Source organism: Pseudochaenichthys georgianus, chromosome 3, assembly GCF_902827115.2.
Source record: "Pseudochaenichthys georgianus chromosome 3, fPseGeo1.2, whole genome shotgun sequence".
NCBI lineage: Eukaryota > Metazoa > Chordata > Actinopteri > Perciformes > Channichthyidae > Pseudochaenichthys > Pseudochaenichthys georgianus.
This window is the reverse complement of record NC_047505.1, coordinates 17,621,828-17,644,327: the sequence shown is the minus strand read 5'-3', so window position 1 is coordinate 17,644,327 and position 22,500 is coordinate 17,621,828. Positions and strand designations below refer to the sequence as shown.

Below are 22,500 nucleotides of genomic sequence, written 5' to 3'. Positions count from 1 at the left end.
GGGGTGGGATACAAGAGACAGACTTGAATGTGAATGTTGTGAATGGGGGGACTGGGGGGAGAGAGAGAGTGAGTCAGTGTTCTGGGATCAGACTGACCTTGGCCTTAGCCTGACCTACTGACACATAACTGAATGAGGAGGAGGAGGAGGAGGAGGAGGAGGAGGAGGAGGAGGAGGAGGAGGGTATGAGTGAGGAGGAGAGGAGGAGGAGGAGGAGGAAAAGAGGGGCTGTGAAACTCCTGTCTAGTTAGGTTTTGAAATATTCCTTGAGTAAGTTTTAAACAAAAACAAAACAGGTGACATGGGGCATGTTTAATGGCAAAGATTGAATTCTGCCCCGTCTTCTAATCTTGCGGTAATAATCTTTGTTTTATACGTCTGTTTTACAACTAGACAGGGTGGCATCGTAAAAAAAGGAAAATATATATTTGTTTACACATTTTTGGTCTAGCCCTTAATCTCCATTAGAGCTGTGTAACAGATTTCAACCCTGCTCTGTTAAAATCAACACAATATATCCTTAAAACCAATGTACATATACATCACCTATAGCTGTCCACTAAAAGAGTAGTGAACTGAGGAAAAGGGGGGCGGAGAGAGAACATAAATCGCTGTCCATCTAAATAATCTGCGTGTCAGTCGTCATGTTGGACAGGTAAAGCTGACAGAGGAAACAGGCAGTCAAACTGTCAGGAAAGCAGTCGGCAGGAGATTACTCACTGCTGTCTGACTTTCTGGGGAACACATGGTGCTCGGGATCTGGGTAGAAGACAAAAGGCTGTTTTAAACACACATGACTGACGTGCATCCGTTTCAAGAGGTGGCTGTCAGGTTTCTGCAGCAAGCTTATTTCTTAAAGCTCAGATAAATGAAAAGCCTGGTTTCCATCAGCGAAAGAGACAAAGGGATATGTAAACTAAAACACTTGTCCGTGATTTGTGACCTTTGAGTGGGACCTTTTAGTTAGCCTGTGATCATTACCACCAGTTGAGCGGGTCCAGGACTGAGTCATACAACCTGAAATGACGTAGCATTTGAGCTATTCTAGGTTCCCTCAAATAGAGGTCAACATTATTTTGAAAGAGTTTTTGGTTAGATGCCTAAAATAAGGGTTGTGTGGTTCATGCAAGCTTTCAACATGTTCACATTTTGTTATACGGCTTACCATCCGTCAGGCACACTCACTGGTGAATATCCGAAGTCACTAAATGGTCTTAAAAATGGCGGTTGCATTAACTAAATAAGACTAATATCACCCAAACAATAGTTGGTCTTAGCTTAGCCGTGGTGACGTGCAGCCATGTGACTTTAATGTAGTTCATATATAGCTTAACATTACCTTTTTACAACTGGCCAAAGCAACTATTATAAGAGCTTTGTTCATTTGTGTGCACCGCTCCAAGCAAGCATTACCCTACTAAATAAGTGTCTGTCACTCTAGTATACTTCACATTCAAAACTAACATTTGATTATCTTTGATCATCACTTGAGATGTGAAGACAAACATCTTATTGGCACACAGTCAGAAGCTATTTGAAATGTGTATCCTGATGATAGTTAGACGAATGAAGTAACTGTCCTGCATGGCTGCTGACAGTGTTGATCTCACAGGACGGCAGTAAAGGCTGGGCTGCCAGGAGCTGGTCATTTTGCAGACTGTGCTAGGTTTAAACCATGCGCTCTCAAAGCTGCTCTGACCTCACTGATGCTATTTCACTCCATTACATTGCCCCTTGTTTTTCCATCTCAGGTCACCTTACAAGTTTAGAGTTAGATGACTGTGACATAAGACTTTGTAAAGTTGTATAGTCTGCTGTTATTGTGTGCTTCATTGGACAATATCAGTTGCGCATTTCATGATTGAAATCATCAGCATTTAGACCACAGCCCTGGTCAGCCCAATCTTTCCTGCCACATCACTCTCATAATGGGACCCAGGAGGCATTCTAGAAATGTAGGCTACAAAACACTCTTTCATGGAAAGCAAAGAATCCTGGAGGATTAAACCAAAAGGTACAGATAATGAACTAATGCCATGATAAAAAGAAAAGAAGACAACTGTAAACAGGTTATGTGGAAACTAGGCAACAATGTCTTAAGTAGTACTGAAGTAATAGCGATTATGTCCACTCCTGTGTACTGTTCAGGAGTGACTTTTTCTGAATGAAATCAGTGTCTCCGCGTTGCTTCAACAAACAGTTTTTGACATTGTGTGAACGTGTGTGTGTGTGTGTGTGTGTGTGTGTGTGTGTGTGTGTGTGTGTGTGTGTGTGTGTGTGTGTGTGTGTGTGTGTGTGTGTGTGTGTGTGGTGTGTGTGTGTGTGTGTGTGTGTGTGTGTGTGTGTGTGTGTGTGTGTGTGTGTGTGTGTGTGTGTGTGTGTGTGTGTGTGTGTGTGTAGCACTGTTGGTTTACAGTAGGTTTAAAGTAAGTCATTTCCTCTTGGATGGTTATTTATTTATAGTGTGTAATGTTTAAACAGTTGCTAAAATGTGTGGGTTTATTCTTGTAAAGTGGGAAACACCTGCCAGACGGTGAGTTAAACATCTGTGTCTCCCTCTTCCACAGGAAAAGGAAAACATCATCACGGCTTCTGTACACAGCAGCATCCAGCTTCATCCTTTATGGCTTCATCATAGGAAAGTGATCTTCACTATGGCTGACATCATGCCACGTCCACTCTAGAGCTCATTCAAACCACTCATTCAAATGCCTTGACTTGGCTGCCAACCAAGTCAAGGTATCCAGGTCTTATCATTATTTTAAAATGTGATACTAAATCAACACAAACTTCCAATAAAAGGAGTACAGCATTTAAGTAGAAAGACAAAAAGCTATTATTTTGTCAAACAATTGTAAAAAGTGACCATCCCAGTTTCCAAGGTGATGTTTTGTCCAACAAAGACATCCGGAGATATTCAGTTAAATATGACACAAAACAGAGATAAAGGACATCTCTACATATTTGAGAGATAATTTTCATAGGTAGAATTCATCCCTGCACTAAAAGCATGACTACCTGGAACAATTCTTTCTTTAATGTTAAAAGTCAAATATCACAAGTCTCATTTGGATGATATGTTAACTTAAATAAAAGAAAAGACTTCAGTGGTTTCCATCGTTTTGTCCCGCAGAGCTACTTGTTGCATGCTACTAGACATCATGTGTGTGTGTTGAGTGTGAGAAGAGGCCAGAAGATGGTTTCTTATTGTCTCATCTTTTTCCCAGCAGTGGGGGAGGTTTCCTATAGGACACGGCTGCTGTGTGAATGGAGAACAATTCCTTGCTATCCTTCGCCCCAACCCCCCTCCCTTCCCACTTCCTCTTGAGTCTTTCATCAACATCCCCTCTTCTCCCCTGCTGCAGTAGTAACTGGTGTTTGGGGGTTCAGAGGAAGCCGGGTGGGGGAGAAGCACGGCAAATCATTTGCAGTCTACCTGTGGAAGCTGCGTAGAGCTCCAGTGTTGAGGAGGCTCTGAATGTGGCAGTCGCAGCTATGCGGGGAATGTGAGCCTCTGCTCTGCCAGGGCTGGACCGGAGAAGCCCACAACTCTATTTAAGGAAATGGCAGTCAGGGGCCCAATAGCCGCTCTCTCTCTGCCTCCAATTCTCTGTCCGTCTCTCGCACAGTTTAAAGCCCCCCCTTCCTTCCTTTTACAAGAATGATAATTATTTTCCTTAGTGGAAGAAAGGTTTATTTCCGTACCTGCTGGGAAGGGGAACACACACAAAAAGAAAAGTGTGTGTAAACAACACACACACACACACACACACACACACACACACACACACACACACACACACACACACACACACACACACACACACACACACACACACACACACACACACACACACACACACACACACACACACACACACACACACACACACACACACACACACACACACACACACACACACACACACACACCACACACACACACACACACACACACGTATTGATGGTGTGGTTTAGATAATTGTTTCCGGTACATTTGCAAACTTAATAAGGATGTGTCTTTGTGAACTACTTAATGGCTGCGGTCTGCCAAACAACAAAAACAAGAACGAGCCAGATAAACAGAGGAAAGGATTGAAAGACGGAAAGGGTTTCAGTCTACATGGAAAAAGGAAATAGTCGGTATTCAGGTCTCTTTTACTGCAAAGTGCTTATGGTCAAACACAAGCATAACAATGGTCATTAATGCAGCAATGCCCTGGCCTTTATACCAACCAAATGTAATAAAGTGCTATCGCACTAAGGCAGGGGCGCCCAACCTGTTTTGAACCGAGAGCTACTTTTAAAGTTGCCAGTCTGCCGAGATCTGCCAGTCCAAATAGAGAGGTGTAGCCATTACTGACAGCCTACTACCAGGTAAACACACACTTCTACTTGTATAAAACTGAGTAGTGTTTCTACAAAAGTATAAATGAGGCTTACTAATAAGACAACTCAGATCTGAAGCTACTCAGGAATCTGCTGCCAAAGTGCAATAAAAAAGAGAAAATTAATAGAATCAAAACCTTTTTTTGTTGCATTTAGTAGAGTATAAAAATAAATGCCTTTTACAAAATAGGATGCAAGCAACACTAGTTTCTTAACTTAACCTGAATTGATAATAGACTATAACCTTTATCTTATACCATTTTGTATAATAATTATAATGAATAAGTTCAAACAAACAAAAACTTACAGCTGATTAATAACGGTATCTAACTTGAGTTTTTATTATATCAAAAACCTGTTGAAATGCTTCTGTAGTGGCTATTTGTCAACAACAACGACGTTTCAAAAGGCCACTGAGGCACCAGGCACAGTGGACCTTACGCAGATCAGGAGCCGGTAATTAATCCATTGTCCAGACAAGGCATCAACGTTTTTGTTGTATTTATTAGTTTCACCTTGCGGGAACAATACAGCAAAAGGTGTTTAAATGTTTGCTGAACTCAGCCCTGACACTGGTAAAAAAAACATATACCTTCCCGGTGCCCACTGACTACTGCTGTGCCCTGATTGCCTTAAATAAACCCAGCTGTGTGCTCAAATAGACCCATCACCTTCAAAATAAAAGCATTTTAGCTGGAACACAACTTAACTTAAATAATATGGCTGTAAATCAATTAATTCTACAAAACAAAAAATAACAAATAAATTAAATAAATGTGAAAAATACTGAATAGCTTCCACAGCTACTGTTATTTTTACTGTCCGCAAAAAGCGCGTCGGCAGCCTCCAGGAATGCTTCTTTCACAACTTTGCCGTCTTTGAAAGACTCGGGCCTGGCGCCACGAGGGGCCAAAAGGGGGCATTGCCCCCTAAGTTGTTTTATTTGCCCCCTCACTTTGAGCATCATACAGCCATCGAAAAGTTAAATAAATGTCACAATTATTAAATAACTTAAATAATTATTTTCCCCAACACACGTTACTATATTTATATCAGACATGTGGGCAGGCAGTCAAGCAACGTGTAAACAAGCCTCAACCCCAAGTGAGCTTGTAGTCTTACTTAATGTTAGCATGTGTGCTTCGCTGTAAACACAGTCGGATGGGGGACCAAAACGTCCCTGTTTTCCGGGCAAAGTCCCCATTTTCGGAATGTGCGTTAAAAAACATAGAGCAAGGTGAAATAAAATGTTACATGTCAGTAAAAACAGAGTAACAGTGTTGTACCTGTTTTTAGCGTTAGTGTATTTCTTTTTCTAATACTTCTTCCTCTTCTTCTACCTCTACTTCTTCTTCTTCTTCTACTTCTTCTACCTCTACTTCTTCTTCTTCTACCTCTTCTTCTTCCTCTTCTTCTACCTCTTCTTCTTCTTCTACCTCTACTTCTTCTACTTCTACTTCTTCTTCTACCTCCACTTCTTCTACCCATGGATGTATAATAAGAAGCTTCTAATTCAATGTACCTTCCCGCAAAATATTGGACATAAGAAAGTCGGCTAGTAGTGTCAACTAAATCCATAGTATTAGAACACTAGTGATTTAAACGAGGTAAATTACGAATGTATGTTCACAATCGCCAAGTGTGGGATTGAATATTAAATTAGTTTAGATTAGATTTATTGTCCCCAGGGAGAAATTCATTTCCACAGCTCTGTGAAAACAAGATGAAATCGACAAAAAATAAGACAACTACAGATAGCACCACACATGATGCTTACCTGTTATTATTTAGGGCTGCCTGTATGGATCAGGTTTTTGCCAAAGCGAGCCCTTTTACTATAATAATAATATGTTATTATATAAACCGTATTGGTACAATGAGCGACATCTAGTGACGGATTTTTAATCTGTGTCTGTCCATTTGGTGTAGTATTTGATCCAATATTACATTTGGTTTATATATTAGTCCCTTTCTTATGGAATGCCAGGTTGTAGGCCTTGGTTTGAACATTCAATCCTGGGAATTAAAAATCAACCAGATGAATGTGTCTTTAATCCTGATATAGATAGTAAGTAAATCTGATAGGAAGACGAGTTAAGGGATAGAGGAGAAAGGGTTATGGTATAATTACAGAGCCTGTCCATTTATAAATTGAGGAACTCAATGTTAGTCTGTTAACGTGACTAACAAAGTGCAGGCATCTAATAATGGACTAATGTCTATTATTAAAGATCAGAGGAAAAGAACAGAATGAGAGGGGTCAATCCGGAATACAAATAATGAAGCAAAGAGATTGTAGAGCAGTGAGAATGAAAAAAACTTGGTGTGTCTATTCATTACATTGCCAGTATTTTTGTTGTTGTGAAAAAAAAGTTGCCCCCTAGGATTTTTGAACAGCCCCCTCAGTCATTTCAGCCTGGAAAGACTTCATGTGTTTCGCAAGAACGTGACTGACACGATAAGATGCTCTGGTAGCAGCCTTGCTCTTGTTGTTGGGCCTGGTGAAAATGGACTGCTGTGCATTTAGCTGTCCTTTCAGGTCCCTCCCCTTTTGGAGCGTAGGGCAGAATTAGGAGGGAATTCCGTCTCGTAGCGTTTGTGCACTGTTTTGAATGCCGCTCCTAAATTACGGTACGTCCACACAGCAGCTTTTCAAAAATCTTGAAAATCTTGGAGCTGGGCGTGTCTGACAGCTTGGGGATTTTTTGCGAGCAATGCGACCAACAACCAATCACATGAATCTCCCGCCCCCGACATACAAAGCAAAAAACCCCGGGGATTTTATGCGAGCAATATATATATATATATATATATATATATAAACTCCCCAAACAGGTGAAAACCTACCAGTTTCACCCACTGTCTCTGCCACCTCCCTCCATGCCTGGTTCCTCCGGTTTGTATCCCGTTAATATTTCTGGTCGTAAAGAACCGGGTGATTTGCTACCGTAATTTCTCGTTTGGAATATGAGGAAATGAACTGCGGTCTGGTTCTCCCTGCTTACACGCGGTTTGATTGGCTAGCGCTTCTACTGTCAGATTTGCATAAACGTGTTTGATTGGCTGGCGCTTCCAGCTCAGCTTCAAAAGTTGAACATTGCTCAACTTTGGAATCCTGGAAATCCTGGACATCCTGGAAATCTTCGCTTCGCTCCCCCACGATGCAGTTCGGCGAAAAGCGAGGCAAAGTGACGTCATCCCCATTCAAAGTCAATGGGCAGAGAAGCGTTGGAAGCGGTGGAAGTTTCTTCTGAAGCTGCTGTGTGGACGTACCGTCACCCTTCTTCGATAAAGCCACGCTCGCATTGCAGATGAGACAGATGGACTTTGAATTGGAATAGATAGAAAAATAATCATCCTCTCACTCGGAGTGAAAATTATATATGTTGGGCTTTTTTGCTTCTGCCATAATTGCGGTCTTGTGTGTGTGTGCGGACTGGCACTCCTGTTGACACGGACAACGTCAGCGAAATAGTGCCCACTTCCCACGCCCCGACACATGGGGTCACGCCGGCCAATCACAAAGCTTTGATGCGTTCAAGTGCATTATTCTGGCACATGAAGATTATGTTATAGGATATTAACGATAAAACAGAATATTGTTGTTCTATTTTTAGACACATATCGCGATCGACTGGGAATCTCCCCGCGATCGACCGGTCGATCGCGTTCGACTGGTTGGGCACCCCTGCACTAAGGCATCATATCAGAGTTGCATCAATATGTGCCATCTCAACATTTAATAATAATGATACTATGAATGTTTCCAACCATTATTGGATTCATTTATTTATACCATTGATTAGAATGACCCTACGTTAGAGAGCCGAGAGATATACTTCATTAGAAAGTTGTTAGCTTTCTTTCAAACGATGGTGTAAATGCTGTTGCAATAGCATCCATTAAGAACAGAACCAAACATTGGGGCCACACTTTAGTCTAGATGTGCTTAATACCAGTGTAAATTGTATCTGCGATGTTAAAAAAACAAACTGTTGTGGTAGTGGCCTTCAGAATCTACTGTGTTTGAATCCTTAAAGTGTTTAATTTTATGGACAGGTGGTCACAATACCAGGTGGTCACTTCACTAACTGGTTTGACTACAACGATGTGGTCACTGCCTACAGCCCAGGCAGAGTCTTCAGGCTACACTGGTCACTCCTGCACTCTTGCAAAAAAAGTGTTTGCATTATGCTGCAGCTTCTGATGTACATTCGAGTGTCATGTGGAATGTGTGAGACAGACGTGTTTACCCAGCATTCTCTCGCCTGTCCGCAGCCTGAGGGACATAGCTTCAGCATCCGGCTTCAAAACACGAGAACAGCCCGAGGCCACAAGAGCTTCACTCTACGTTCACAAGAGGCGGTCATAGTTAAACACGACAGCCATGTGGTTGCTCATCAGTGAGCGCTATTCTCTGAATTGTCAACATCCAAATAGAACTCGAAAATTGAGGGTGTGGTTTACACTTTGGGAAAAGCAATGTGTCTATACGATTGGATTCAGATATAGATTTTTCTGTGCATTCAGTTGACAGTATCTCCTCAGTACCAACAGTAATATAATTAGGATCATCTGCTATATGGTTGAGTGATAGTATTGACAGATAACAGTAAAATACTTGTTTAGACCATTGTGAGTATGATTCTTTAAAATACACATTTCCTAACTTCCCTGACTACTGGAGGTGTGTGATGGACAGCTCACTATTAGTAAACATAAGAAATGTTTCAGCTTTTAAATGGTGTGTTTGGCTTACCAAGAGGCTTAAGAACTGTCAGCTCCTATTTCATAAATATGTAGAAAAGTTATCAAAACTAAACATAAGGACTAATTATTAGCTATTAAAGTCAGACAGTATTAATAAAGTCATGTGATCTGATGGGAATTAAAACCAAAGATCCAAAAATAACTTACCCATAGTAATTCCTAAAGCATGAGCTTGGTTTCTTTGTTGGCTTTTATTGTGAAAGGTGCAGATAAACACTTCTAAAGCTACTTCCGGCCTGAGCATCTTGGCTTGTCTTGCTGTTGGTGAACACCGCTTCCTGGAGGAGTCTGCTTACGATGAGTTCATTTCCACCCATTGGGGATTTCGAGTCCTCCAGTTGTATGAACGCCCTGGCAACTGTTGCCATAGGGCGCTTTCACCGACCAGTTCTGCTAATGTCACTCTGTCTGTCAGAGCCAACAGCATGTCAGCCAATCAAAAGTAATACATGTGTGCTCGGTGGCACCTTGCTGTGTCCCCACTGTCAGCGTCCATTCATGATAGGACTGAGAGGCCAGTCAGAGACAGCCGAGACTAAGTCAGTCACACATTAAAGATTTTGGACAGGCAAACAAATGTGCACATGCAATTACATCATTCTTATGACAACAAATGTAGTGCTGTTGAGTATCAAAAAGGTGGAGGTAATGGCTACCTGCTGCTGACTTGTATGCACCACAGAACCATAATCAATAAAAGAGTATTCAACCCTCATTTTACGAGCATAGCATTTATTGATGACGTTGTTCCGTCTATAAATTGCTATAAAACGTGTTGCCAATAGTTTGGCCACTTTATTAGGTACATCTGTATTATTAATGCAATCCAATACAACAGCCTTACATTTGACTTTCAAAAAGATATACAAATAATTTCTTAGGTTAGAGAATAGGAATCAGCTGTTTTTATTCCTAAAAAATTTCTGGGTGACAGTAATAAGTTGAAAGGACCAAGCCAAACTTCCACAGCCTCCTCACACAAGCGGAGCAGTGTGTACAGCACTGCCAGATGCCTGAGAGCAGGGTGGGGAAGGGGCAAGGCGGGGCTGGGGGCTATATGGGGAAACATTATACGCCTGTATGTCTGCTCTGGTCAGGACGAGACTCACTGGTCATCTATGAGATGGACTGCTATTCCTCACCTGTTCTCACCCTCTCTCCTTCTCTCTTACATTCTTACATGCTCTCGCACGCGCACACGCACACACGCACACGCACACAGACACTTTTCTCTTGTTACTATTAAAGGAAGTAAATTCAGATGGTGTTTACAACTTAACCTCACACTTGAAGTCAGACTTTCACTGAATTGCTACTATATTAGATGTGTGTATATTTCAGATATACACACATCATCTAAACCTTAATAATTCACTGAGGGCGTAACTGTATATCTATATATATACAGTTACGCCCTCATTTTGCTTGGATGCACCTTCAGAATCAAACCTTACTACTGCCTGTTAGCTAAACCACGCTGGATAATGTTCAATGAATAATTAGGGAGTGGCTTGAAGCTTTGTGTAAACAAGGTTTCCAGACCAAGTCCAGCAACATTAAAGCTACAGAAATAGCATGGACAAACATGCAATGTATTTGTAATGCAAAAGGAAGGCTAAAAAAGACAGAGAGACCAGTCGAGTCTTTCCCCTGGATGAGGTTCTACCAGCCTCTTTTGAAGACTCAGACTTGTCTTTAGCGTTTCTATATGCTCACAAAAGAAATAGGAAATAGTTGTTTTTTTCCCCTTATGTGCCAAAAAAACATACACAAATTCTGTCAGACCTAAAAGCCACACTATGCAAAAACCGGTTCAATTTATGTACCATTAAAACCATATAATCCACCACCAGTCGAAGGAGTGTATTTTGTCTGTTTGAAACACTTCCACAACGCTAATAGACTGGCCACTCAATCCTTACTGACCATATAGTGCACCTTTTAGTTCGAGGTGTGTTGTAAACATACACAGATACACACATGGCGCAGTAATCCAACTTGCTAGGGAAATCAAAGCTGGGATCAGATTCATAAAGAAGCACAGAAGGGTTCTGTCAGAAACTAAACCTCGAAGGATTTATGAAGCACTCGATTGCATAATCCCTGCTATCAGTGACACCTCGTCCGCCTCTCTCAGAGATAGTATCAACAGCCCGACATGTCTGAGGCTTCGAGTAGCTTCCATCAGCGTGGTGGAGTCCTTTTGGCAGCTAGTCCATCTTCTTGTTTTTGCATGCGGACAGAAAAAAAAACGCACACAAATACACAGAAAAAAACAAACAAGAAGCAAGAACTGAAAATAAGAAGCCTTTGCTGTTGAGGCTGATGGAAAAGAGCAGCTTTATTTGGTTTTCCCCCTCTGGGCGTTTTGGCAGGTTGTCTGTCCCCATTCCTGAGGTTCAGAACGAGTTCACAGAACACGCCGTCAACTTCCAGAAATAAACTGTTTGCTCATGCGTGGGTGCAATGAAATAGTTTGGCGCCTGAGTTTTCTCTCTTCAATCTTTCTTGGCCAATCAGATGTTTAGAAAGGCACAAATGGGGTTGACAAATGGAAAATAAAGTTTGAAACATCAGATCAGATCACTTCCACTTTTAACTTTGTATTTCTTTGGGGCCAAGTATGTATAGCTACTCTCCTGGCAGAGCAGGTTTAACAACATTAAGTTAAAGAGTGATGCAAGCCCCGCCCCTGACAGAAGGAAATGGAAGTCTCCTCCAGGAAAACACTAAATCAAAACCATAGAACTTGGGAAAAGTTTGACCAATCAGAGGAAAGAGTGAATGAGCTTCAGCTGTAAATGGCACCAGTTTTCTCTGAGTCTTCATCTTTTCCCTTCTCGCCCCACCCGTCCCTCCTCCTCCTCCTCCTCCTCCTCCTCCTCCTCCTCTCCTCCTCCTCCTCCTCCTCCTCCTCCTCCTCCTCCTCCATACCATGGGTACTCGGGAGACCTTAGTTCCACTGAAGGTGGAATCAGCTTTCCCTTTCCACTGTGTCTTTTTCCCCGCACGCTGGAAAAGCCCCCTTCCAACTCTCGCTGAGCGCCTAACTCAAGTGGGCTTTGACGTGCCCACATTCCTAGACAGTATCCCCAACACCGGAACCATTTTCCGCCTAAGCCAGGAATGCTGATTTTGAGCGCAGGTTTTCATCAGACCTAGTTTAGGCAGAGAGTGCAACAGGAATCTACTCAGTAATACAACGCAGACTTTCGCTACATGTCAATCATCTTACACACAGTCATGCATACGTACGCTTTCTCTCTCACTACAATACTAGAGATCTAGCAAGTCCGTCAGCTCCAACGAAAAGTTTTTCTTTCGCTGAAAGTCTAAAAGAATGTTGACCTAGTTTTAAACAGCTTTTCAAATGCAAAGTCTCTACTCCCCCAACCCTTCACCCCCTGTAATAATCCTGATATTTCTGATGAACTGCTGTTCTAGGTGTAAATAAAAAGGTTTTGCATTTACACGCTCCCTCCATGCTACCAAAACAGATCTCCAGTTTCTATACTGTAAAAGCTCTCATTTACAAACTGTACAGACAGTAGGCCATGAGCAGATAGTTACAGTGTGTTTCAATCTCTACTATTGTTTCTATGAAAAGCTTTTTGTGATCATTAGGTTACAGGCAAATATACCTAAAACAAGGACAGAAAATACAAATCTAAATGCATACAATTCAAAACCCATTGCACAATAAAGTATTTCCATCTAAAAAGATAGCAGGATTTCAATTTCAGGACTTTGTTGTGAATATCTTAACTTAAAACACTCAAACTGTGCACTTCTTCTGCACACTCAGGCTCAAAACATCCAATGAGGTAACAATAATTAAGACACATGGTGGGAAAAGGGATGAATTGGATTGCAAAGCAATGACTGCTGCCCTTATCCAAAACACAGAGCGCTGTCTCTTTCACCTTCAGGTTCTTCAACACAGTTACTTGTACATATCGTAGTGCTGCCTGCCTCCCCCAGCTCAAACAACATGCAGCACACCACAGGAAAATAAAGTTAGTCATTCAAGAAACACCAGGCCCACTGTCCTGTCCTTACACTAACACTACCCGTGTGGTGTGTGGTGTGTGTGTGTGTGTGTGTGTGTGTGTGTGTGTGTGTGTGTGTGTGTGTGTGTGTGTGTGGTGTGTGTGTGTGTGTGTGTGTGTGTGTGTGTGGTGTGTGTGTGTGTGTGTGTGTGTGTGTGTGTGTGTGTGTGTGGTGTGTGTGTGTGTGTGTGTGTGTGTGTGTGTGTGTGTGTGTGTGTGTGTGTGTGTGTGTGTGTGTGTGTGTGTGTGTGTGTGTGTGTGTTTGAGAGAGAGGGCTGTCCCGAATACCATTTTTCGGGCTCCGGATATTCGGTAGTAATCAGCAGCGAATATTCGAATATCCGGCCCGCGCGGGGGGGCAGCGATCAGCAGTAAGGCAAGGCAAGTTTATTTATATAGCACTTTCAACACAAGGCAATTCAAAGTGCTTTACAAAAAATGAAAGACATTAAGAAAATGGCATTTAAAATCAGTCATTAAAACCTTTTTAAAACATTAAAAGAAAAAATACATGGATAAAAGTTACAGTGCAGTCTAAGATATGAATAGTTCCATTAAAAGCAGCGACAAAAGAAAAGTCTTCTTGCTGGATTTAAAAGTAGTCAGAGTTGCAGCGGACCTGCAGGTTTCTGGGAGTTTGTTCCAGATGTTTGGAGCATAATAACTGAACGCTGCTTCCCATGTTTAGTTCTGACTCTGGGACAGAAAGCTGACCAGTCCTGAAGACCTGAGAGATCTGGATGGTTCATAATTTAGCAGGAGGTCAGAAATGTATTTTGGGCCTAAACCGTAGTAGCGAACCGCTTCAACACGTGTATTTTGGTGTATTCACGGCATTCATTTTGTTATTCTACAGTATTGTTGTTTTATAGTTATTATTATTAACCCAATTTGTGTTCTTTGAAATTGAAAAGGATATCGCATTGTGTTTGCTACTTTCGTTGCAGTTGTATATGTCTTAAGTGTAATTTGGCTTGGCTTCCTATTTATGGAAGGAGAGGTAGCGCTGTTGACAGGAAGTTGTTGTTGCTTGGAAACAACGTGACGGAGATTAACGGAGAAAAGTAATATCTACATATAAAGACGGAGAAAGTAAATGATAACGTTTATGGTTAAGTGTTAGCACCCCCCGAACAAGCTCTTACGTTGATATTGGAGATTTCAATAAATTCAATTTGAGAAAAAAACGAAAAAACAAACAAAACGAACATCCGAATAACGAAACCCGAATAGTACTCCAACAAACGAGTACTCGGGTATTCGGGTACAGCCCTAGTGTGTGTGTGTGTGTGTGTGTGTGTGGTGTGTACCTGTTTCCAGTGTGTGTGTGTGTGTGTGTGTGTGTGTGTGTGTGTGTGTGTGTGTGTGGTGTGTGTGTGTGTGTGGTGTGTGTGTGTGTGTGTGTGTGTGTGTGTGTGTGTGTGTGTGTGTGTGTGTGTGTGTGTGTGTTGTCCTTCAGACAGCTCTCTGCTTCACGTCCTCAGTCTCAACTTGATCTGATGTTGTCCCTCTTGGGATTGTCTCAAAATAACTTTTGTTCTCCTTAAGAGGGGGAGGAGAAACAGGAAGTTACATTCCCTAATAACGAAAACTGAAATGCTGAAGGCTCCCAATTACTCTGTCAAAGACCACAGGAGAAACTAGCATTTAAACTTTCTTTCCCCTCAAAAACAAAGTCACAGTCAAATCTATCAGGTCATTTGGTAGTGACTTATTATGGAAAGCATATCACTTGTTGATTTTGGGTATGGTCTGAATTAAAATAGCTCAGTTTTGCAAATGACCAATGACTCGAGGTAACTCAATTTAATAATAAAATGAAAAACGATGAGAAAAACAATCCTGTGAGGGTACCCCGCCGTCTTTCAGTGAGATAGTGACACCTTTGACTACGATTGCCTCTCAATTCACAAATAAAGCCGCAACACTCGCGGGGTCCCAAATCAAGGCGGCCTCTCAGCCGTTCAGAGAAGTAGGTCACTGAGGATTCCTTTCATTTGTACAGCGCTTTCCAAATAGTTGCGCTTTTCTACTCAGCCCAAGACTTCCAGCTGCATGTTTAACCCTTTAACAGCCTGCAGGTCTGCACCAGCAACAATATCCACTATATTCATTAGTTTACTCGTATTTCTGCTTATTGGGCTCATGGTCTGGGAAACGGTTTGTTGACTTACATTACCAATATTGTGTTTTTTTAAATTGATAGAAATATAGGTAGTTTGTGTTTTATTCCTATTCTTGTGTAACATTTAAAAAGAAATAAACAATGAGATGTAACACTTCTAGGACAGCAGCTTTTTACAGAAAAGTTAAGCCTTTAGTTTTAAGTAATATTTCCATGTCAACTTACTTACAATACATTTCCACAAAGCTCTTTAGAAATGTATGAAGAAAGACTAACAGCACAGTAACACATGCACAAACACTCACTATTGGCTTTGGCTGTAAATACTCCTTGTATAGCTGTGGTAAGAAATGACTTCAAACTGAAAAATACTCCATAATCAATACAAGATCAGTATCGGCCCAGTAAAACAGCAGACCAATGTATCTGGCCAGACCTTAGAACACAAGTGACCACAACATACCAGAGGGATCACGTAACCAGACAACGTTCTCCATCTCCCTCTTTTCAGCCGCATGTAATAATAATAATACCATTTTATTTCTATAGCGCTTTTCTGAACACAAAGACGCTTTACATTTGGGAGGGAGGGTAGAGGTAGGGTGTCCTGACGTAAGTTCTACAGCGCTGATTCTGTCTCACTTGCTGAATCAGCGGACGGGACGCGACCACAAGCTGACACAGGTGGGCAAAAACTGGCATAGCATTTACTCTTTATTATGACCCTTCCTGATTGGAGCAGATTGATTGTATTAGGAAGATCATTTAATTGAGTAAGAAATTGTAATACTAATATTTGTGTAATTGTAGCCAGTGACTGCCATGACAAGGTTACCTCACACTGTAAATCCCTGACCTGATGACCACAGAAAGCAGGCGGTCATCATCGGTCTGTCCAGAGGCACACAGGCTGGACACTGAAGTCTTCAGGGATCTAATCAGGTCATTATGTGTGGTGAATCCTTCCTACTGCGTCGGGTATTCGTGATGTATAGTTAACAAATATAACACAAGCAGTTAGAAAAGAATAACACAAGCCCTAATCCTGAACCAGTCTTGTTTATGACACTGAATCTACTGAAAATGCACCGATAGATATTTGTTTGGGAATAATCTCTCTTCAGCAAAACATGATTTGTAGTAAAAGACGATAGGTGTCAACGTTTACAAACGTGCAATTATGAAAGGGAATATAATCCATCACTTAAAATACAATTATGTCACTGAATGTGCCGAGTAAAGAGGCAAAAACAAACAAGCATTATTAAGGCCTTATAACAAAAGTTGTTGCATACATGTTTGCTAATGTGTTCATACTTCTTTATACTGTGTATACTATACATTTAACTTACTAAAAACAAGCATCCAAGTGTTAAAATACGTATTATCAGGGTCAATTGAAACTAAATTATTGACATGTTCAAGGTCAATGTAAAGATATACAGTGATCAGGTTTCAGGTCTTCCTGCCCATGACTATACAATGCAGCAATATCCATAAATATCCAACCTGTTGTAAAACTAACCAAATACATGCTTCAAATGACATTTGTTTTTAACGCACATACTTTTATAGGTAAACACTATATACAAGAGTCAGTGATTTATGACTGTGACTCAACACAAAGATCACAGGCAAATGTCTCTTTGCCTCACACATGATGCACTGTATACTTTGATCTCTCCGACAGTGTGAACCAGCCTGACTTGGGAGGGGTCGACTGAGAAGAACTTCATGTTGTGTGCTTTGATGTATCCGGCTTCATATATGAAACAATAACAAAGACCGGCCTGCATTAAGTGCAGCACTGCCATTGTAGACCCTGATGGAAAACTCTGTGTAATATGTGCGAAGTGTCACTGTGAGGCTGGGCCATTATGTCACCCTCAGTGTGAGCCAGCAGATGTGTTACTGCATGCAGATGTTGCCATAGGTCGCACAGACGCCTGCTCTCCATCGCAACAGCTTTCTTTCAATTTTTCATGAGCCCAGTTGGTTGCCAGGGTTTTTGTTTCCATGGCCACGCTGCAGTCTAATGCAACAAATCCCAGCCAGAGCCCCCCTGGGGTGCCTTGGCGTGATACCAACCTAGAGAGCTACAGTACTATAGGCTGGCACACTGACTGACTGACTGACAGTGATTCAGCTAGTCACTAGTGTTTTGGACAGTCATCTGGGAATTATGGCCTTCAAAGCCCCTTGGCATTCATAAAAAGTAATAAGAGTTCTAAAATGTGTCTCCTTTCATTCTTTCTATCAGAAAATGAATGTCGCCTGTACCAGGAGTGTGACATCAACTACAACATGAACAATGAATAAAGAAAAGATCAACTACAAAAGTAAAGGAGATATAGTGATTGGAGACCAAAGGGGGAATGTTGCTATATTCTCATCTGTCCCGGCTGTCAGAAATACGTTTAAAAACAATCTTGGAATAGTTTATTTGCCAATGTAGATGTATTATATTATAGTCCTACCCTATTAATAAGACAAATATAAGGATATCAATTCAGTCTGAGGAATGAATGAATACATCTGCTCTGTCAATGCCTGTAAATGCATCTCCATCATATCCTAGTGGATGATGTAGCAGCTGACGGGTGTCTAAGCAGATGGTTGTCCTACCTGGGTTGTTGGCCTCTGCCTCCAGGACCTGCAGTTCAGTGCACTCGGCGAGGGAGTGCTCCAGACAGAGCTGCAGGAAGCGGGCCTGGGTCCGGCTCACCCTCTTCAGCAGGGACAGCAGAGCCACTGTCTGCTCGCACTCATTCCACCCTTTGAACCAGCTGGCTAGCACGCCCACCTGATCGCGAAACATCATGGTCTGCCGGGCGGGGAAAAGGCCGGATGACTTTGGTGGTTAGGAGGAACGACCTACCCAAACTTTACACTGATGTTTTTGTGGGTAACAGTGACGTAGAATGATGGCAGTCTTATCAGCTGATTCTTGATGTTTCTATACACGGGAGTCAGTTCAGCTGAAGCACTGTGATGCCATACTAAAGCTTTGTTGGCGGCTAGGACAGCAGTCACTGTTATGCTTTCTGGTGCTCAAATGTGTTTCAACCGGTGTTGGATATATTCCTGCTGGAGGGGGTTTCTGCAACGTCTTCTCCTCTCTGATAATCTCCGCTGGTGGTAGGGAGTATGTGTGTGAAGATCTCTTCTAGCTAGGCATTAGGAGATATGAGCTGCACTGCTGCTTAGTAGCTCCCAGAGGGATTGATATTTGATGAGTCAGCTTTCTTCCAGCACAAGCTGTGTTCACATCAGCTTCAGCCTCGCTGGCATTTTTCTTCAGGGAATCCCTCTTAAGCCTGCAGGAGGATGTTGGAAGTTAGTGGAGGATTGAAAAAACATTTTTTGCACATAAAATGCTCTCTTATGGCTCCTTGTACATGCCTCTCTCTCTATTTCTACACATGCTATGACTTTTACAGTGCACTAGAGAATACAGCCTCACTAGAAATGCGACAGTGTCCCTGTTGCTTCAGCTCTGCAGACTTTGTGCAACTGGAATAGGAAAAAACAGCCTTCAAAAACTCGTACAGCATTTATAGCTCGCCTCCTCGCCATCGCCTTGCGCATAGGCTTGTGGCATTCACCGCCGAGACAAAAATAAATAATTGTCGTTTTTGGTATCCACCCATTCCTAAAAATACAGCTGTCGGTACTACTGGCGCTGCATCCCGGAATTTTCCGAGGGAAGGACGCCGGGTTACCGACGGTGGCCGGTGGCAGAGCTTTTTCTGCTGTAGAGACGTAAGCGGCAACTTCCTCCGTTATTTAATGACAGGTTAGTCTCATAAAGACGTGTTTCAGACCGAGGGCTGGCGGTAGTGGTGAGTTTATGCCAGAAGAGAAGAAACATCGAAGAGAAAGCTAGGAGCAGACTGAGCGTTAGCCGCTGTCTCTAAACTGTCACTTTGCTTCATCAGCACACAAGAACGACCGTTGGCGGAGATGTGTGTGTGAGCAGTTTGTAAAATACCGAATATCCCACCTATCCGTTGTGTACCAAGCTTTGTCCCATGGAAGAACCGTGTAACTTTAACATAAGTTAACGTAAGCAAAGTTATATTTACAAACACTAAAATAAACGGCTACGAAATAACATTAACCATTGCCACTAACTCAAACGAGAAAAGGTGTCCACAAAGTCTGGTTCTGATAGATAGCAAGGGTTACGTGCGTTAGTATTTTTTCTTGACTAAATACTGGAGCCGAAAAGAAGAGTGAACAAAACAAAGTCTTTTTTTTAGAAACTTCAACTTGACTATTTCAGTTTTGGTGAAAACGGTTAACCGAGCTCTATGGTCCTTACCTCCTGCAGCAGTTCGCATTGTTGGGGGCGACAGGCTCAGCTTTTTTCGGGGAGCGGTGCCCCTTCACTCCGGGTCTGTGAGGTTTGCCATCTTGACTAACTTTTCCTCTGTCTCTCCCCAGCAGACGGCTGCTCTGCTCGGCTGCTCTGGTGTAAAGCACCACTGTCAGATGGAAGGCAGCCGTTCATGACTTCCGGTTAAAGCTTTCAAAATAAAGTACTGCAGTGCGACGAAGATTAACCATTGATGGTACTGACAGTGTGTGTGCGATAGCAGGTGATCAGGAACAGTCAGGCGCCGGCAGAGGAGCGGCACCTCAAGCATGCGGCGACTCCATGAACTCGTATGCACATCCTGGTACGAACAGAATCTGTCTCGGTACTAAAGAAGCACATTCAAGAAGGCTGCTCTTGTTTGTCAAACTAAAACTGTTTTTTGTTTTTGTTTAACAGTTACAGACTCAACGGCAACATCTGAATACACCCAACAGGTTTATCAAGGAAGCAAGTGCGTACTCTGCATGAAACAAGTGTGATATGTAATCAGCGGTGGTGCACCTATTGCAGTATTTTTTTTGACAAATTCGATTTTTTTTTTAGAGTCAGACTTTATGATTCCAATTTAATTTCTTACTAAGAACCTTCTTTGTAAGCAACCGCAAATATCTATTCTGGCTATAAAGGACTTTTATATAGAGTTAAGTAAGTATTAATATGAATCTAAATCTATATATTTATTTGTACAAAATGATGAGTAAGTATCTACTATCGTTTGAAATGTATCGATTCCGGTTCTGCTTATCGATTCCGGTTCTTATCGATTCCCCGTTTCGATTCCAAAATTGTAAAAGAAAGAGGTCAAACGTTTAGATAACAAAAATATCTTTATTCTTTTAAGCTTTAACTGACATTTTTACAAATGAAAAATATACATGGAATACAAATGTATTGCATAATAGCTATGCTTTATTTTAACTGAGCTATGCCTGTGGCAAGCTATTAACAGGCATTACACTGTGCCTTGTCTTTTTCTTTTTTAGTGTAGTGGAGCCTCACTTCAGAGCGTTTACCTCGATCCATCTTTGGTGTTATGAAGTGACTGAGCTCGTGAACTGTCTACGGGAGGGCGGGGGGAGCCTCGCTGCGGGGCAACTGTGGACCTCTGTCGCCTGTCAGCGCAACTTACATGATGCCGTTATTAAGGGCGGTGCCGGCCGTCAACGGCCCGCTGACGACCGGCCGTTCTGTGATTCTCCAGAACACACAGATGGCCAGTCCGCCCTTACCCTGTATTCCACCGGGTCACCGCGGTGCAGACGGACCTGATGGAATACAGGGTCTACCGCGTTTAGGAACCGTTAAGCAGAACCGAAATTGTGTATTTTGTATGGGTACCCGGTACCCAGCATTTTCTTATCGGTTCTCATCTGGAACCGAGTTTCAGTTCCCAACCCTAGGTGTGAACTTTATTTCTTCTGCAGCACGTATTGTTGTGCGGCTTGTCTGAGCAGCATGTGTATGTTGTTCCTTTAACAGAAATCTTCTGCTTTTATGCACCCTTTTCTTTATAAAAGGTTCCTGCATCACCTCCTTTAAGAAATTAGATAAAAAAGGGTTTCATTTGCATTCAAAGGTCTTAATTCTATCTGTTGAATATCTTTACCACCAGTAAAGACATTGGAAGTGGATTTAAAAAATACATTCTGATCTTGCAATTTCAATTCTAATTCTTATTGAAAAGATAATTTACCTGAAGCGAAAAACATGGGGAAGTGTGAAAGAAATGACAATTGGTTGTTCGACCAACATGCCTTCATTTCGTTTTTTTATGTTTGTCTTAAATTTAGTCTGAAAGACTTTAAAGAGTTTTGAATCCAACTTAAACTATAGGATTCTATTGTAATTCCTGAATTACTTCCTGGCCTGATTTGCATGAACCACATTTAGTCTTGACCCCAATAATAGATCCAAGCTTTCTTGGTTACTGCCTCTTTGTGGTATCAGTATGTTGAGAACATTTTTTATATTTACTAAGATGTCAAGACCATGGGAGGATTGACACCGCCACAAAGCAACTTGTTTTTACATGAATGAAAAACAATCTTAGACATTCCAAAGAAACAAAAAAGCCCAGGTAAAAATAGTTGGTGCTGCAGCAGAGAGAAGAGAGCAGAACACGTTGTTGTAACTGGTGTTAAGATAGTGAGAAAATGACGATTGAAAATGTCTCACATATTTAGTAGAGATGTATATATGTTTTACCACCTGCAGGTTTGCCTAGTTTGATTGTACTGATTTCCTCTCTTTCTCTCTCAGCCCAGCAGTGACGTCATACACCAACCAGGTGGCCTTCCCTCCTCTGGCCCAGTCCACTGTGTACTCTGCCTTCCCTCAGACAGGCCAGACCTACGGCCTCCCGCCCTTCGGTTAGTCCCGCTCTTAGTCTAAAGCCTATTTTAACTCTCTGCTCACTAAAAACCTAGCACCACCTTTTTATTACTCTGCTTTGGCGCTCTGGAATCAATTTGCTTTTGATCTCTGCCTAAACATCCTGACTGAAGGACCTGGTTTCTGAACTTTGATCCACTCCTCACGCCGCCTCCTTCATTTTCTGCTTCCATTGCTCTCTTTCTTCTTCAGGTGCTATGTGGCCAGGCATTAAAACTGAGACAGGGCTGCCTGAGGCGCCCTCTGGTGGCCAGCCTGGGTTTCTCAGCTACAGCACCGCATATACCTCCACCCAGCCCGGCCAGCTGCACTACTCATACCCCAGCCAAGGCAAGCCGCAGCCTCACTGTCTCACAACATAACGCCTTCGCACTCTCTTCAAACACTGGAAGCAA

The 22,500-nt window shown here is 42.1% G+C and overlaps 2 protein-coding genes across 6 annotated transcripts in view; one reads left to right on the top strand and one right to left on the bottom strand.

Annotated features, from left to right (window-relative positions):
• The window catches only part of samd4a (sterile alpha motif domain containing 4A), a 55,530-nt gene extending 35,750 nt beyond the window's left edge, over positions 1 to 19,780 (bottom strand). For all 5 annotated transcript variants that reach the window (XM_034105977.2, XM_034105985.2, XM_034105995.2 and 2 more), the window contains exons 1-2: positions 19,658 to 19,780; positions 17,959 to 18,650 (exon numbers count right to left, since the gene is read on the bottom strand). In XM_034105977.2, coding sequence (XP_033961868.1) covers positions 17,959 to 18,154 — 196 coding nt within the window. In that variant the 5' untranslated portion in view covers positions 18,155 to 18,650; positions 19,658 to 19,780. The remainder of the gene's footprint in view (positions 1 to 17,958; positions 18,651 to 19,657) is intronic.
• Positions 19,781 to 19,935: 155 nt separating this feature from the next.
• LOC117442133 (eyes absent homolog 3-like) lies at positions 19,936 to 22,467 on the top strand. The gene is made up of 4 exons (XM_034078140.1): positions 19,936 to 20,015; positions 20,111 to 20,165; positions 21,974 to 22,083; positions 22,298 to 22,467. The coding sequence occupies exons 1-4, from the start codon at positions 19,994 to 19,996 to the stop codon at positions 22,465 to 22,467; spliced, it is 357 nt and encodes a 118-aa protein (XP_033934031.1). The 5' UTR covers positions 19,936 to 19,993.
• Positions 22,468 to 22,500: the final 33 nt, after the last annotated feature.

Coding starts and splice junctions, on each gene's coding strand:
- LOC117442133 (XM_034078140.1), top strand. CDS start 19,994: ATGAACTCGTATGCACATCCTG. Junction 20,016..20,110: donor GAACTCGTATGCACATCCTG/GTACGAACAGAA, acceptor TTTGTTTAACAG/TTACAGACTCAACGGCAACA. Junction 22,084..22,297: donor CTACGGCCTCCCGCCCTTCG/GTTAGTCCCGCT, acceptor TTTCTTCTTCAG/GTGCTATGTGGCCAGGCATT.